General features: G+C 44.4%; 1 protein-coding gene across 6 annotated transcripts in view; it reads right to left on the bottom strand.

Annotated features, from left to right (window-relative positions):
• The window catches only part of myo3b (myosin IIIB), a 304,160-nt gene that overhangs the window by 134,343 nt on the left and 151,790 nt on the right, over positions 1–18,027 (bottom strand). For all 6 annotated transcript variants that reach the window (XR_009816499.2, XM_061971641.2, XM_061971640.2 and 3 more), the window contains 2 exons: positions 8,430–8,541; positions 8,190–8,352 (listed from right to left, as the gene is read on the bottom strand). Coding sequence is in view for 5 of the 6 variants with exons in the window: in XM_061971641.2 (XP_061827625.1) it covers positions 8,190–8,352; positions 8,430–8,541 (275 nt within the window). In the remaining variant the exon portion in view is untranslated. The remainder of the gene's footprint in view (positions 1–8,189; positions 8,353–8,429; positions 8,542–18,027) is intronic.

The raw sequence follows: 18,027 nt of genomic DNA, 5'->3' as shown, positions 1-18,027 counted from the left end.
TGTGGGGATTTTCGCCGCCTTAACAACATCACAACGCACGACCGCTACCCTATTCCGCACATCCAGGACTTTTCGGCGCGCCTGGCTGGCGCCGCCATTTTCTCGAAGGTAGACTTAGTTCGTGGTTATCACCAGGTGCCGGTGCGTGCTGAGGACGTGCCCAAGACCGCAGTAATAACCCCGTTTGGGCTTTTTGAGTTCCTGCGTATGCCTTTTGGCCTGAAGGGGGCAGCACAAACCTTTCAGAGATTAATGGACTCAGTTTTGCGTGGCCTCAATTTTGTGTTTGTTTATCTCGACGACATTTTGGTGGCGAGTCCTTCAGCCGAGGAGCACCAGGCACACCTAACACAAGTGTTCACGCGTCTAGATGAGCACGGCCTGATCGTCAATCCTTCTAAATGTCAGTTTGGGCTGTCAGAGATCGATTTTTTAGGTCACCGTATTTCGTCACTGGGTGCGATCCCTTTGCCTTCGAAAGTGCAAGTGGTGGCAGATTTTCCTCGCCCCTCCACTGTCAAAGCTCTGCAGGAATTTTTGGGCATGATTAATTTTTATTATCGATTCCTTCCTCGCGCTGCCCACCTCCTGCAGCCTCTTTATGGTGCCTTACGGAACAAAAAGGCCAGCGATTCCATCGAATGGACTCCTCAGCACACTAAGACGGCCCTCGAACCATTTCCGATTCCGGTCAGGCGGTTTGACCACATGCACGTGGACTTAGTTGGCCCCCTCCCTCCGTCGCAAGGTTATACGCACTTGCTCACGATGGTAGATCGTACTACCAGATGGCCAGAAGCAGTTCCTCTTTCCTCCACTGCCTCTGTAGACGTTGCTCGCGCGTTTCTGTCAGCTTGGGTTGCGCATTTTGGCACGCCGTCCGATATCACCTCGGACAGGGGATCCCAGTTTGTGTCGGAGCTTTGGTCAGCGTTGGCGCAGTCCTTGGGTGTGCAGGTGCACCGTACTACAGCCTACCATCCCCAAGCTAACGGCTTATGTGAACGTTTTCACCGGTCGCTTAAGGCAGCATTGCGTGCGGCGCTCGTTGATAGCAATTGGGTTGACCGTTTACCTTGGGTTATGCTCGGGTTGCGCTCAGCCCCTAAAGAGGATCTCGCAGCGGCCCCCGCTGAATTAGTGTTCGGTCAGCCACTTCGTGTCACAGGGGAATTTTTACCTGAGGGTTGCACCCCGCGACCTTTTCCCTTTTTGGCGAGGGGGTCCTTGGCTCCTGGCCCGGTCCACCACTGTTTCCCTAAGTCGTTTGTGCCGTCAGAGCTTAAGTCTGCCCGTTTTGTCTTTGTACGTCATGACGCTCACCGTTCACCCCTCCAACCCCCTTACGATGGCCCATTTAGGGTGCTGGAACGCGGTCCTAAAAACTTTGTGCTGGATATGGGCGGGCGCAGGGAATGCGTTTCTCTGGACAGGCTTAAACCGGCGCATTGTGTTGCAGGTGAAGAAATACTGCCGGGCCAAGTCCCCCGCCGAGGTCGCCCCCCAAGATCTGTTAGGGTTGAATGTTCTTCGCCTCCACCGGGCCCTGATATCTCTTCTGCCCCACAAGGTACACCTGCTCCCCCGCAGGATGGACATTGTAGCCGTTACGGCAGGCGAGTGAGGCCCCCTGAGAGGTTTTAGTTTTCCCCATAACTTGCTGTCTGGGTGTTCGGGGGGTGGTTGTGTGGCCGGCACTAGGACCATGCTCACACTCAGCAGAATGGGTGTGGTTTGTGTGTCTTCTTGGGCACACTATTAAAGTGCATATTTTGTATTATTGTACATTCTCATGTTGGCAGTCTTACAATAAAGACCTGAGAGAAACAACGCTGTGTTTCTTGCATTTGCCACATTGTCGCAATTGTTGGATATGACTTTAAAGCATAACCAAGCATGCATCACTAAAGCTCTTGTCTCAAAGTAGGTGTACTGTCACCACCTGTCACATCACGCTGTGATTTATTTTGAGTCTTTTGCTGTTTTCCTGTGTGTAGTGTTTTACTTATTGTCTTGCGCTCCTATTTTGGTGGCTTTTTCTCTTTTTTTGGTATTTTCCTGTAGCAGTTTCATGTCTTCCTTTGAGCGATATTTCCCGCATCTACTTTGTTTTTATCCTTCTTTGTGGGGACATTGTAGATTGTCATGTCATGTTCGGATGGACATTGTGGACCCCGTCTTTGCTCCGCAGTAAGTCTTTGCTGTCGTCCAGCATTCTGTTTTTGTTTACTTTGTAGCCAGTTCAGTTTTAGTTTCATTCTGCTTAGCCTTCCCTAAGCTTCAATGCCTTTTTCTTAGGGGCACTCACCTTTTGTTTAATTTTGGTTTAAGCATTAGACACCTTTTTACCTGCACGCTGCCTCCCGCTGTTTCCCACATCTACAAAGCAATAAGCTACCGGCTGCCACCTACTGTTATGGAAGAGTATTACACGGTTACTCTGCCGAGCTCTAGACAGCACCGACACTCAACAACAACACATCATTTGCAGACTATAATTACTGGTTTGCAAAAAATATTTTTTACCCAAATAGGTGAAATTACTTAATCTCACGGCACAGTAGTGGCACAGTGGTTGAAAAACACTGATGTAGGATATCACTGAAGGTCTCGGTGGGAAACACACGGCCCGCCACAATATACTGTAACTCCACTTTAAGGTACATGTAGAGTGGAAAAATAAGTTGCCTCTATATTGAAGCTATTATAATACATGTCTGATTTATGTTACTAAAATACTTCCACAGTCTGCAAATAAATAGATATGATCAAAATAGTATCAATTTTACAGAGATTCCCGAACCATTTTGAGAGATAATGAGGAAGCCAGTCACATGATCACATGACGTCTCGCTAGGAACCAAAGATCCCTTCCCCATCAACAACAATGCTAATCGAGGAGACTTTGTGAGAGCCAATAACTATTACTTTTGGAAAAATCATGATCCAGGACCTTATATTTTTGAGCCCGAATGATATTGGCAGTGTTGGGTTAGTTACTGAAAACCAGTAACTAGTTACAGTTACTAGTTACTTTATTTCAAAAGTTACTAACTCAGTTACTTACACCAAAAAGTAATGTGTTACTGTAAAAAATAACTATTTAGTTACTTTTTTTTCCTTCTTTTTTTTTTAAAAGCTCCCATTAATGCACTTTTAGCCTTCATTTCAGTACTGTTATTGCACTGGAGAATAATACAATCTGTTGATCAACTTGACATGCATTTGCATCACTGAACTCTGCTAAGCAATGTGGTCTACATACAACACACAAAGACAAAGATATGTTTCAAAGGGCCAATTTGTTTCGGGCCAGAACAAATTGACAAAACTATTTTAAATAGCTGCAACATAACATACATGAGTAACAAACAGCATAATAACAACATAGCTGTAAACCTGGCTTCACCTAAGTGTACAGCTCTGGTAATGGGTACATTTACACCCACCTGCACAAATGTACTTCAAAATGTAACAATCAAAATAAATATGACTTTTTTTTTGTTTACTAGGGCATGCATATATAATATGCATTAGTTTGACCATTTAAAATCAACGATAATAAAAAGGAGATGCTTGGAAATAGCATAAAAATGCCCCAAAAACTTGGAAAAACGCGATTCATAGCGTTACTTTTTGGTGTAACCATCATGAGCGTTCTGTTCAGGTATATTTCTTTTATATTTTGATAAATCATCATATTTATGTATTACTAAATTTAAATAGGTATTGATCAATCTTTAAGCTGTGTGTATTTGGTTTCAGTTTGCTTTTGACATCTTATTTAGAATTGTAATTGAAACTTTTACAACCTTGTGTTGCGCTCATGATGGCGTAACCAAACTAGATTTCATTAAATGATCTTATTTTGAATATTTATTCCCCTTTTTTACATTTAGTATATTTAAATATCTCCTGTCAGAGAGAGTTTCAATTCCCACCTCCGGAAGAACTTTGAACATGTCACGAGGGAGGTGCTGGACATTGAGTCCGAGTGGACCATGTTCCGCACCTCTATTGTCGAGGCGGCTGATTGGAGCTGTGGCCGCAAGGTAGTTGGTGCCTGTCGTGGCGGTAATCCTAGAACCCGTTGGTGGACACCGGCGGTGAGGGATGCCGTCAAGCTGAAGAAGGAGTCCTATCGGGTTCTTTTGGCTCATGGGACTCCTGAGGCAGCGGACAGGTACCGACAGGCCAAGCGGTGTGCGGCTTCAGCGGTCGCGGAGGCAAAAACTCGGACATGGGAGGAGTTCGGGGAAGCCATGGAAAACGACTTCCGGACGGCTTCGAAGCGATTCTGGACCACCATCCGCCGCCTCAGGAAGGGGAAGCAGTGCACTACCAACACCGTGTATGGTGCGGATGGTGTTCTGCTGACCTCGACTGCGGAAGTTGTGGATCGGTGGAGGGAATACTTCGAAGACCTCCTCAATCCCACCAACACGTCTTCCTATGAGGAAGCAGTGCCTGGGGATTCTGTGGTGGGCTCTCCTATTTCTGGGGCTGAGGTTGCTGAGGTAGTTAAAAAGCTCCTCGGTGGCAAGGCCCCGGGGGTGGATGAGATCCGCCCGGAGTTCCTTAAGGCTCTGGATGCTGTAGGGCTGTCTTGGTTGACAAGACTCTGCATCATCGCGTGGACATCGGGGGCAGTACCTCTGGATTGGCAGACCGGGGTGGTGGTTCCTCTCTTTAAAAAGGGGAACCGGAGGGTGTGTTCTAACTATCGTGGGATCACACTCCTCAGCCTTCCCGGTAAGGTCTATTCAGGTGTACTGGAGAGGAGGCTACGCCGGATAGTCGAACCTCGGATTCAGGAGGAACAGTGTGGTTTTCGTCCTGGTCGTGGAACTGTGGACCAGCTCTATACTCTCGGCAGGGTCCTTGAGGGTGCATGGGAGTTTGCCCAACCAGTCTACATGTGCTTTGTGGACTTGGAGAAGGCATTCGACCGTGTCCCTCGGGAAGTCCTGTGGGGAGTGCTCAGAGAGTATGGGGTTTCGGACTGTCTGATTGTGGCGGTCCGCTCCCTGTATGATCAGTGTCAGAGCTTGGTTCGCTTTGCCGGCAGTAAGTCGGACACGTTTCCGGTGAGGGTTGGACTCCGCCAAGGCTGCCCTTTGTCACCGATTCTGTTCATAACTTTTATGGACAGAATTTCTAGGCGCAGTCAAGGCGTTGAAGGGATCCGGTTTGGTGGCTGCAGGATTAGGTCTCTGCTTTTTGCAGATGATTTGGTCCTGATGGCTTCATCTGGCCAGGATCTTCAGCTCTCACTGGATCGGTTCGCAGCCGAGTGTGAAGCGACTGGGATGAGAATCAGCACCTCCAAGTCCGAGTCCATGGTTCTCGCCCGGAAAAGGGTGGAGTGCCATCTCCGGGTTGGGGAGGAGATCTTGCCCCAAGTGGAGGAGTTCAAGTACCTCGGAGTCTTGTTCACGTGTGAGGGAAGAGTGGATCGTGAGATCGACAGGCGGATCGGTGCGGCGTCTTCAGTAATGCGGATGCTGTATCGATCCGTTGTGGTGAAGAAGGAGCTGAGCCGGAAGGCAAAGCTCTCAATTTACCGGTCGATCTACGTTCCCATCCTCACCTATGGTCATGAGCTTTGGGTTATGACCGAAAGGACAAGATCACGGGTACAAGCGGCCGAAATGAGTTTCCTCCGCCGGGTGGCGGGGCTCTCCCTTAGAGATAGGGTGAGAAGCTCTGTCATCCGGGGGGAGCTTAAAGTAAAGCCGCTGCTCCTCCACATCGAGAGGAGCCAGATGAGGTGGTTCGGGCATCTGGTCAGGATGCCACCCGAGCGCCTCCCTAAGGAGGTGTTTAGGGCATGTCCGACCGGTAGGAGGCCACGAGGAAGACCCAGGACACGTTGGGAAGACTATGTCTCCCGGCTGGCCTGGGAACGCCTCGGGATCCCCCGGGAGGAGCTGGACGAAGTGGCTGGGGAGAGGGAAGTCTGGGCTTCCCTGCTTAGGCTGCTGCCCCCGCGACCCGACCTCGGATAAGCGGAAGAAGATGGATGGATGGATGGATATTTAAATATACTGTGTTTTATGCTTTTTTTCTTTTTGGAACATGTACTATACATATAATACAATTAAAGTCCCATATAAAATTATGTTTCTAGCAATACTTTAATTTTGCCTTTGAAAGTAACACTCCAATGTCCATTAGTGGAGCTGTACACCTAAGGAAGGCACATGTGACATACACCAAGCCTAACCAGGCAGATTTGAATTGTTGTTTTGGGCAGTAGACAGGATCTTTGTTCCAAGAAACAACTTACATTTAACTAAAATGTTCTTTTCTTTGTGCTCGACAAAAGAAAAGAAGTGAGAATATCTCATACTTACCAACCCTCCCGAATTTCAGTGCCTCTCCTCGGGACAACCATTCTCCCCAATTTCTCCCGATTTCCAGCCGGACTTAAAGGCCTATTGAAACCCACTACTACCGACCACGCAGTCTGATAGTTTATATATCAATGATGAAATCTTAACATTGCAACACATGCCAATACGGCCGGGTTAACTTATAAAGTGTAATTTTAAATTTCCCGGGAAACTTCCGGTTGAAAACGTCTAGGTATGATGACGTTTGCGCGTGACGTCGATGGTTGAAACGGAAGTATTCGGTCACCATTGTATCCAATACAAAAAGCTCTGTTTACATCGCAAAATTCCACAGTATTCTGGACATCTGTGTTGGTGAATCTTTTGCAATTTGTTCAATTAACAATGGAGACTGCAAAGAACAAACCTGTAGGTGGGATTGGTGTATTAGCGTCTGGCTACAGCAACACAACCAGGAGGACTTTGAGTTGGCTAGCAGACGCGCTATCCGACGCTAGCCGCCGACCGCACCGATGATCGGGTGAAGTCCTTCGTCGCACCGTCGATTGCTGGAACGCAGGTGAGCACCGGTGTTGATGAGCAGGTGAGAGCTGGCTAGGTGGAGAGTAATGTTTTTATCATAGCTCTGTCGAGTCCCGTAGCTAAGCTAGCTTCAATGGCGTCGTTAGCAACAGCATTGCTAGGCTTTGTCAGGCGGTACATCATTAACCGTGTGGTTACAGGTCCAGAGTTTGGTAGTATTGTTGATATTCTGTCTATCCTTCCAGTCAGGGGTTTATTTCTTTTGTTTCTATCTGCATTTAAGCACGATGCTATCACGTTAGCTCCGAAGCTAAAGTGCTTCACCGATGTATTGTCGTGGAGATAAAAGTCACTGTGAATGTCCATTTCGCGTTCTCGACTCTCATTTTCAAGAGGATATAGTATCCGAGGTGGTTTAAAATACAAATCCGTGATCCACAATAGAAAAAGGAGAGAGTGTGGAATCCAATGAGCCCTTGTACCTAAGTTACGGTCAGAGCAAAAAAAGATACGTCCTGCACTGCACTCTAATACTTCACTCTCACGTTCCTCATCCACGAATCTTTCATCCTGGCTCAAATTAATGGGTTAATCGTCGCTTTCTCGGTCCGAATCGCTCTCGCTGCTCATGTAAACAATGGGGAAATGTGAGGAGACTTTCAACTTGTGACGTCACGCTACTTCCGGTACAGGTAAGGCTTTTTTTATCAGCGACCAAAAGTTGCGAACTTTATCGTCGTTGTTCTATACTAAATCCTCTCAGCAAAAATATGGCAATATCGCGAAATGATCAAGTATGACACATAGAATGGATCTGCTATCCCCGTTTAAATAAAAAAATGTCATTTCAGTAGGCCTTTAAGGCACGCCCCCTCCAGGTCCGTGCGGACCTGAGTGAGGACAGCCTGTCGTGGCCAACCAAAAGGTTTACGTTGTATTGCGCATCCCCTTCCCCCCTCCCTTCCCCTCCCCAGACACACACACAGAGCGCCTCTGGCTTGTGACACAGGAAGAATCAGAAGGACGACACTGCAGCGCTCCAATAAAACACACTCAGATCTTCTGTTTCTAGCCGATACTACATAAAAAATAACGTAAAATAACGAAGTAACGCATCATGTAGTAACGGTAACTGAGTTACTGAATATAAAAAATAATGCGTTAGATTACTAGTTACTAACGACGTTACTTTGTAACGCGTTAGTCCCAACACTGGATATTGGATATGATTTAATCGATACAATAACACACTAATAAGCATAGAAAGCCAACTTGTTTTTCCACTCTCCTGGTACTTTAACATCAAAGTACCTGACTGAATGACGGTAGCACATCGGTTCCTCTTCTCCTTCTCTTTCCGGTAACGTCGTGCCCCCAGCCAGCCTTTGGTGTAGGCTTGCATCACCACCACCTGAGCTATCACTTCTCGAAGCAGCAGGTTCAGCTGCTCGACATGGTAGTACTTCAGGAACACCTGACAGCACCAAACACCCATTTTTATAGAAAAAATAAACATACTCATTTTGTAGAATCATTGAAACATCGTCGTACCTTCGTCTTACCCAGCACCCAGTCTTCCAGTTTGGCTCGCTCAAGTATGGCAGAAGCATTCTCTTTGCTGGGCTCTGGCATCTGGTGAGCTCGAAATGCAAGGTAGTAGTACCTGCAGGGAAAGGTAAATAAAAGTTCTGATGGAATAGATCTGTGACTGACTCTGATCAAATTGATTTATCCTGCTTTACTTTTGCCCAAAGTCCACAGTGCTGGCATTTGCAGCTCATTGATACATTAATTAATAGTTTATATGAATTCTGAGTATTAGCACACAAGGCTGTACCTTCAAATGTTCATTAAATGATCACTTAAAAGTTTAGTGGGGAATCACACAAATTGCAGACATCAAACTTGGATAAGTATGAGTTGTGTTCAGTAAACATGGGTGATATGCTTGCGTATTATTCATTCATTTAAGAAACCCCTTTAGGTTAAACTACAGCTTCCTGGACACCCTAAGGAGAAAAACATGGGAAAATTATGGACAAAAAAAGTAAACCAACTTCTATACAAATACTACCAAATTCTCCCATAGAATAATGAAGGCTCGAATGTTAATGCTAATTTTGTTAAATTAAAAATGTCATGCACCATCGTTGGGATTAAGTTACATACCTTTGGCAGGTTAATTAATTAAATTACCACAAGCATAGTACAAACTCCGTTTCCATATGAGTTGGGAAATTGTGTTAAATGTATATATAAACGGAATACAATGATTTTCAAATCATTTTCAACCCATATTCAGTTGAATATGCTACAAAGACAACATATTTGATGTTCACACTGAAAAACTTTTTTTTTTTTTTTTGCAAATAATCATTAACTTTAGAATTTGATTCCAGCAACACGTGACAAAGAAGTTGTGAAAGGTGGCAATAAATACTGATAAAGTTGAGGAATGCTCATCAAACACTTATTTGGAACAGGCAAATTGGGAACAGGTGGGTGCCATGATCGGGTATAAAAGTAGATTCCATGAAATGCTCAGTCATTCACAAACAAGGATGGGGCGAGGGTCACCACTTTGTCAACAAATGCGTGAGCAAATTGTTGAACAGTTTAAGAAAAACCTTTCTCAACCAGCTATTGCAAGGAAATTAGGGATTTCACCATCTACGGTCCGTAATATCATCAAAGGGTTCAGAGAATCTGGATAAATCACTGCACGTAAGCAGCTAAGCCCGTGACCTTCGATCCCTCAGGCTGTACTGCATCAACAAGCGACATCAGTGTGTAAAGGATATCACCACATGGGCTCAGGAACACTTCAGAAACCCACTGTCAGTAACTACAGTTGGTCGCTACACCTGTAAGTGCAAGTTAAAACTCTCCTATGCAAGGCGAAAACCGTTTATCAACAACACCCAGAAACGCCGTCGGCTTCGCTGGGTCCGAGTTCATCTAAGATAGACTGATACAAAGTGGAAAAGTGTTCTGTGGTCTGACGAGTCCACATTTCAAATTGTTTTTGGAAACTGTGGACGTTGTGTCCTCCGGACCAAAAAGGAAAAGAACCATCCGGATTGTTATAGGCGCAAAGTTGAAAAGCCAGCATCTGTGATGGTATGGGGGTGTATTAGTGCTCAAGACATGGGTAACTTACACATCTGTGAAGGCGCCATTAATGCTGAAAGGTACATACAGGTTTTGGAGCAGCATATGTTGCCATCCAAGCAACGTTACCAAGGACGCCCCTGCTTATTTCAGCAAGACAATGCCAAGCCACGTGTTACATCAACGTGGCTTCATAGTAAAAGAGTGCGGGTACTAGACTGGCCTGCCTGTAGTCCAGACCTGTCTCCCATTGAAAATGTGTGGCGCATTATGAAGCCTAAAATACGACAACGGAGACCCCCGGACTGTTCAACAACTTAAGCTGTACATCAAGCAAGAATGGGAAAGAATTCCACCTGAGAAGCTTAAAAAATGTGTCTCCTCAGTTCCCAAATGTTTACTGAGTGTTGTTAAAAGGAAAGGCCATGTAACACAGTGGTGAACATGACCTTTCCCAACTACTTTGGCACGTGTTGCAGCCATGAAACTCTAAGTTAATTATTATTTGCAAAACAAAAATTAAGTTTATGAGTTTGAACATCAAATATCTTGTCTTTGTAGTGCATTCAATTGAATATGGGTTGAAAAGGATTTGCAAATCATTGTGTTAAGTTTAAATTGACTTCTAACACAATTTCCCAACTCATATGGAAACGGGGTTTGTACATAGTACAGTACTGTTTTTATTTATTTTTATCTTTTCATGCATAACAATTTTTTTTTTAGTTTTGATGGGAATCAATGTTGCCAGGTGTAAGATAATTACCGTATTTGCATAACAATTTCACTCTCTGTATGATCAATAATTCAAAAAATCCATTAATGTACAATACTTTGACCCATTCAATGCATGAGTACTAGCAAACACAAACAGGATACATTCTGCATGTGCCAAATGTTGTGCATTGACTCCAAAAGGGGGCGGAGTTTTACTGTAGCTGATGGTCCTGCGCAACCTTCAAAATCGGGTACGTATGATCATTTCCATCAAAATAAGATTGTTTTCCGCTTCTGATACAATAATTTGTCATTCTTTATTCAGCATCAATGATAGAGATAAAATAACACATTTTTTCCCAATGAATGTGTTTTTGTTTTTGTTAGTGCTATATAATGATTATGTTTTTTAATCAGATTAATCGCACCTTTGAAATTGGATGAATCATGAGTAATAACAACTTGCTTGCAACATTTTGAGTAACTTAAAAAAGATGCGCGTTTATTGTCAGAATGTCGTGCAGGAACATTTTTAAAATGCTTTACTGTACTTGAATGCACCACATTTATTTGCCACAACTTGGTAACAGTCTTATCAAAAGTCTAGTCAGGGTGTACCAGTGACGTGCAGTCAGGGAAGGCAGGTGAGGCGGGGCCTCACGTGCCATCATAGAAAGAAAAAAAATGTAAAAAGAAAAAAATAATAATTAAATTGTTATATGTATCCAGTGATTATACTATAAAGTTATTTTACATTTAACTTCACCAGTTTTAGATTATTTTTATTCAAAATCGCTGAATTTTCACATTTGCCGTTCAAATACTGAGAAGGGACTTGCAGTGAGTCAGCAGCCAGTTGTGCCTCACCATGGATTGCGCAATGACTCGGCTAACTGCTGGCCTGCTGTGCAGTGAGACCGTATTGCTATATGAATTATATTATACATTTCCATAGTTTAGTTAGCTGAGGTATATAATGTACAGTGTATTTTGTCAACAACTGTATATGTGTAACGTATTTCTTGTGCTGAGCAATCATAAAACGGTTGCAAAGACGCACTGGGTGAGGCTCGCAGTTCTCCCGCCTCATGGTGATAGAGGGCGCTAGTGATCCCAGGGATCATTCTTGTGACTACTCGGCTGCAGAATAAGTGACAACAAGCAGCAACAGTTAGCAAGTCAAGTGCAGCGGCAGCGATCGTTTATTTCTTCCTCTCGCCTGGACTTTTAACTGTTTTATCTAAAATAAAACAGTTTTCTAAACTGGACTTTCAATCGAAGCAGGAGGTAATAATTAAAGGAAGATCTCCATCGAAACAGAGAGACTTTTAAAACTGAAAAAAGATAAGGAAGACTTCTATAAACAAGTTATCGATGCTTTTGTTCAGAAAGAGCGGTGCATGGACTTAATTTATAAGTAAAGGTAAGACCATACTAAAATGTTTTAATTAAATGTGCTTTTTTGTGTGCTACAGTTTGTATGTGGAAAGCAGGGGTCCCCAAACTTTTTGACTCGGGGGCCGCATTGGGTTAAAAAAATTTGGCCGGGGGCCTTTGTCATTTAACATCAATTAACATTGATGTTCATCAACATTTAACAATGTCACGTTATCGATGGGAAAATTCATTTTTAGACAATATGATTTGCCTGAGCGACTAGGAGACACCAAGAGTAACAAGCGGTAGAAAATGGATTAGAAAGGAAAAATAAAAAATAAATAAAAATAAAAATAAATAAATAAATAAAAACTTTTTTTTTTTACTTGGGACTTCCTGTGGGCCGGATTTTGGATGCTGGGGGGCCGGATCCGGCCCGCGGGCCGTAGTTTGGGGACCACTGGTGTAAAGAATGCTGGTATGAGCTTTTAAACATAACCCGTTAACTGCTGCCAATCAAATGGTGAATAAGATACTCTTTAGGGTTCATATGTTTGTAAATCTGACTGTGATGAAGTCAGTGCCTCACCAGCCATGAACCTCACCGCAAGTCACTGGCAGACATCCACCTACTTGCCTCACATGCAACCACGGATCCTCGTTAGTTGTGGTTTACAAAATACCAGCACGGGACAAAGTGGCACAAAAGTGGCGCATGAAAGCTCCAAAACTATTGCTAATTCATCTCTTCTGTTCTGGTGTTCCTGAGAAAAACAACAGTGGAGAGGAAAACTTCTTTGAACTGCGTTCCCCCGCCTTAGTCTTCATTTTGGTATTCCTGTTGATACCTGATATTTCTTTGATGATAAATAAAAAGCGCCGCTCACAACATCAGACAAGCCTTTGATATGAGAGGATGCGTTTAAATCAGTTTTCATTTAAAGTTGAGTTTAGCCATTTGGACAGCCTGTGTGGCTCAGGTAGGATGAGGATGATCCATGGCTGGGAAACACTGCAGCATCACGGTCAATACTTGGATAGCTTTTCTACCTTCAAGGTACTCAACACTATTCACCCATTCACACACACATTCACACGCAGATGCAAGGCCCTAACCACGACCCATCAGGAGCAAGGGTGAAGTGTCTTGCTCAAGGACACAGCAGACGTGACTAGGATGGCGGAAGCCGGGGACCAAAGCAGGAACCCTCAGGTTGCTGGCACGGCCACTCTACCAACCGAGCCACGCCGTCCCCATCACTTGCTTTACAGTCGCTCAAAGGTGTGTAGCAAGTTATGGAGATTCAGCAACACACCCTAAAGTTTCAGCGAGTGTTTCGTAGCGTGCATCCATCCATCTTCTTCCTCTTATCCGAGGTCGGGTCGCGGGGGCAGCAGCTTAAACAGGGAATCCCAGACTTCCCTCTCCCCAGCCACTTTGTCCATCTCTTCCCGGCGGATCCCGAGGCATTCCCAGGCCAGCCGGGAAACATAGTCTTCCCAACATGTCCTGGGTCTTCCCCGTGGCCTCCTACTGGTCGGACGTGCCCTAAACACCTCCCTCGGGAGGCATTCGGGTGGCATCCTGACCAGATGCCCGAACCACCTCATCTGGCTCCTCTCCATGTGGAGGAGCAGCGGCTTTACTTAGAGCTCCTCCCGGATGGCAGAGCTTCTCACCCTATCTCTAAGGGAGAGCCCCGCCACCCTGCGGAGGAAACTCATTTCGGCCGCTTGTACCCGTGATCTTGTCCTTTCGGTCATAACCCAAAGCTCATGACCACAGGTGAGGACGGGAACGTAGATCGACTGGTAAATTGAGAGCTTTGCCTTCCGGCTCAGCTCCTTCTTCACCACAACGGATCGATACAGCGTCCGCATTACTGAAGACGTCGCACCGATCCGCCTGTTGATCTCACGATCCACTCTTCCCTCACCCGTGAACAAGACTCCGAGGTACTTGAACTCCTCCACTTGGGGCACCCTTTTCCGGGCGAGAACTATGGACTCGGACTTGGAGGTGCTGATTCTCATCCCAGTCGCTTCACACTCAGCTGCGAACCGATCCAGTGAGAGCTGAAGATCCTGGCTAAATGAAGCCATCAGGACCACATCATCTGCAAAAAGCAGAGACCTAATCCTGCAGCCACCAAACCGGATCCCCTCAAGGCCCTGACTGCGCCTAGAAATTCTGTCCATAAAAGTTATGAACAGAATTGGTGACAAAGGGCAGCCTTGGCGGAGTCCAACCCTCACTGGAAACGTGTCCGACTTACTGCCGGCAATGCGGACCAAGCTCTGACACTGATCATACAGGGAGCGGACCGCCACAATCAGACTGTCCGATACCCCGTACTCTCTGAGCACTCCCCACAGGACTTCCCGAGGAACACAGTCGAATGCCTTCTCCAAGTCCACAAAGCACATGTAGACTGGTTGGGCAAACTCCCATGCACCCTGCCGAGAGTATAGAGCTGGTCCACAGTTCCACGACCAGGAAAAAAATCACACTGTTCCTCCTGAATCCGAGGTTCGACTATCCGGCGTAGCCTCCTCTCCAGTACACCTGAATAGACCTTACCGGGAAGGCTGAGGAGTGTGAACCCACGATAGTTGAAACACACCCTCCGGTTCCCCTTCTTAAAGAGAGGAACCACCACCCCGGTCTGCCAATCCAGAGGTACCGCCCCCGATATATATAACATATTTGATGTTCAAACTGATAAACATTTTTTTTTTTTTGCAAATAATCATTAACTTTAGAATTTGATGCCAGCAACACGTGACAAAGAAGTTGTGAAAGGTGGCAATAAATACTGATAAAGTTGAGAATGCTCATCAAACACTTATTTGGAACATCCCACAGGTGAACAGGCAAATTGGGAACAGGTGGGTGCCATGATTGGGTATAAAAGTAGATTCCATGAAATGCTCAGTCATTCACAAACAAGGATGGGGCGAGGGTCACCACTTTGTCAACAAATGCGTGAGCAAATTGTTGAACAGTTTAAGAAAAACCTTTCTCAAGCAGCTATTGCAAGGAATTTAGGGATTTCACCATCTACGGTCCATAATATCATCAAAGGGTTCAGAGAATCTGGAGAAATCACTGCACGTAAGCAGCTAAGCCCGTGACCTTCGATCCCTCAGGGTGTACTGCATCAACAAGCGACATCAGTGTGTAAAGGATATCACCACATGGGCTCAGGAACACTTCATAAACCCACTGTCAGTAACTACAGTTGGTCGCTACATCTGTAAGTGCAAGTTAAAAGGCGAAAACCGTTTATCAACAACACCCAGAAACGCCGTCGGCTTCGCTGGGCCTGAGATCATCTAAGATGGACTGATACAAAGTGGAAAAGTGTTCTGTGGTCTGACGAGTCCACATTTCAAATTGTTTTCTGAAACTGTGGACGTCGTGTCTTCTGGACCAAAGAGGAAAAGAACCATCCGGATTGTTATAGGCGCAAAGTTGAAAAGCCAGCATCTGTGATGGTATGGGGGTGTATTAGTGCCCAAGACATGGGTAACTTACACATCTGTGAAGGGGCCATTAATGCTGAAAGGTACATACAGATTTTGGAGCAACATATGTTGCCATCCAAGCAACGTTACCATGGACGCCCCTGCTTATTTCAGCAAGACAATGCCAAGCCACGTGTTACATCAACGTGGCTTCATAGTAAAAGAGTGCGGGTACTAGACTGGCCTGCCTGTAGTCCAGACCTGTCTCCCATTGAAAATGTGTGGCACATTATGAAGCCTAAAATACCACAACGGAGACCCCCGGACTGTTGAACAACTTAAGCTGTACATCAAGCAAGAATGGGAAATAATTCCACCTGAGAAGCTTAAAAAATGTGTCTCCTCAGTTCCGAAACGTTTACTGAGTGTTGTTAAAAGGAAAGGCCATGTAACACAGTGGTGAACATGCCCTTTCCCAACTACTTTGGCACGTGTTGCAGCCATGAAATTCTAAGTTAATGATATTTGCAAAAAAAAATAAAGTTTATGAGTTTGAACATCAAATATGTTGTCTTTGTAGTGCATTCAACTGAATATGGGTTGAAAATGATTTGCAAATCATTGTATTCCGTTTATATTTACATCTAACATAATTTCCCAACTCATATGGAAACGGGATTTGTACAAACGTACATGCAGTAAGTATATATGTAATGTAGTAACGGGCACATTTATAATAACATTTAATATTGACATATTTAGATAATTTTAAGCATACTCGGCGCATTAATTTCAAAAACGCATCACAACGTTTGCTTTTTTTTCTTCACTGATTTCTGCTCACTGTAGACTTTATGGGAGCCAACAAACATAATAAAACATCACTTACTGTGCAAGGTCTGCTGTCATTAGGATGCAGACTGATAGGATGTTAATATATTCCCATTTAAATGAAACATGCGTCATAATCCTCGCAAAGAAACAAAGGGTGGGGGTGGGGGGCATAGGGGAAACACTGCTTTTTTCTGTCGTCCTCGCCAGTTCATGGTCATACATGGCGGTCAAAGTGTTCCAACTTGTTGGATTATATTCTCAGCCATCTACTTTCCAGGTGAGAGGCATGATTTATGAGCTACAATAAACTTTAAAAGTAATATTGTTGTTATCTTTTTGTTTAAAAAAACATCCAAGATAGTAAACATTCCATGCACTCCAATCATTTCCTCAGGAGTACAATTAGAAAGACACAACACAACTGGTCCAAGTTGAAGTGTGTCGTTTTAAGATTCCCTAAAGCAGTGAGACTTAGCAAGCAATAATTTCAATTAATTTGAATTAAATTGCGTATCCCCTCAGAGACTTCATCTTTGAGGTGGCTGGAATATTTCAGAAGAAATATAAAGTAAGTATCCTTTCATTTCAAGCTTGTCTAATAGTCGATTTATTGGTTATTTGGCGATGAAACTTGTATTACTAGAAACCATAACTCTACTTTACTTTTATTTTGTTTTGTTTCACTGTGTGGCAGTGGTGAACACATCTGTCTCACAGTGAGATTCTTCCACTCCCATCCTTGCACGCTACACCGCTACAACAAAGATGATGGGGAGAGGACGCTGTCCAAGTGGAAGCACGTAAATAAGAGCGCCCACAAAACGGCGCATCCTGAAGAGACTGTCAGAAAGTGACTTGAAGATGATGTGTAAAACATCATCTATGCCACATTTTGACCAAAGAACCACCATTACATGTTATGTAGACCAGTGGTCCCCAACAACCGGTCCGGGGAACGTTATCGGTCCGTGACGCATTTGCTACCGGCCCGCACAGAAACATAAATTAATTTATAAACTACCACATTTTCTCCGTCTCACTAAACACACTAATAAGCTTGTTAATAGAACTCCTTTATTATAGTACATTAGAGCAGTGTTTTTCAACCTTTTTTGAGCCAAGGCACATTTTTTGCGTTGGAAACATCTGGAGGCACACCACCAGCAGAAATCATTAAAAAACGAAACTCTGTTGACAGTAAAAAGTCGTTGTCGCAATTGTTGGATATGACTTTAAAGCATAACCAAGCACGCATCACTATAGCTCTTGTCTCAAAGTAGGTGTACTGTCACCACCTGTCACAGCACACCCTGACTTATTTGGACTGTTTGACTGTGTGTAGTGTTTTACTTCTTGTCTTGCGCTCCTATTTTGGTGGCTTTTTCTCTTTTTTTGGTATTTTCCTGTTGCAGCTTCATGTCTTCCCTTGAGCGATATTTCCCACATCTACTTTGTTTTAGCAATCAAGAAAAATTCAGTTGTTTTTAATCCTTCTTTGCTGGGACATTGTTGATTGTCATGTCATGTTGGGATGTATTTTGTGGACGCCGTCTTTGCTCCACAGTAAGTCTTTGCTGTCGTCCAGCATTCTGTTTTTGTTTACTTTGTAGCCAGTTCAGTTTTAGTTTCATTCTGCATGGCC

The sequence above is a fragment of the Nerophis lumbriciformis genome, linkage group LG13, assembly GCF_033978685.3.
Source record: "Nerophis lumbriciformis linkage group LG13, RoL_Nlum_v2.1, whole genome shotgun sequence".
NCBI lineage: Eukaryota > Metazoa > Chordata > Actinopteri > Syngnathiformes > Syngnathidae > Nerophis > Nerophis lumbriciformis.
This window is presented reverse-complemented; position numbering and strand designations above follow the sequence as displayed.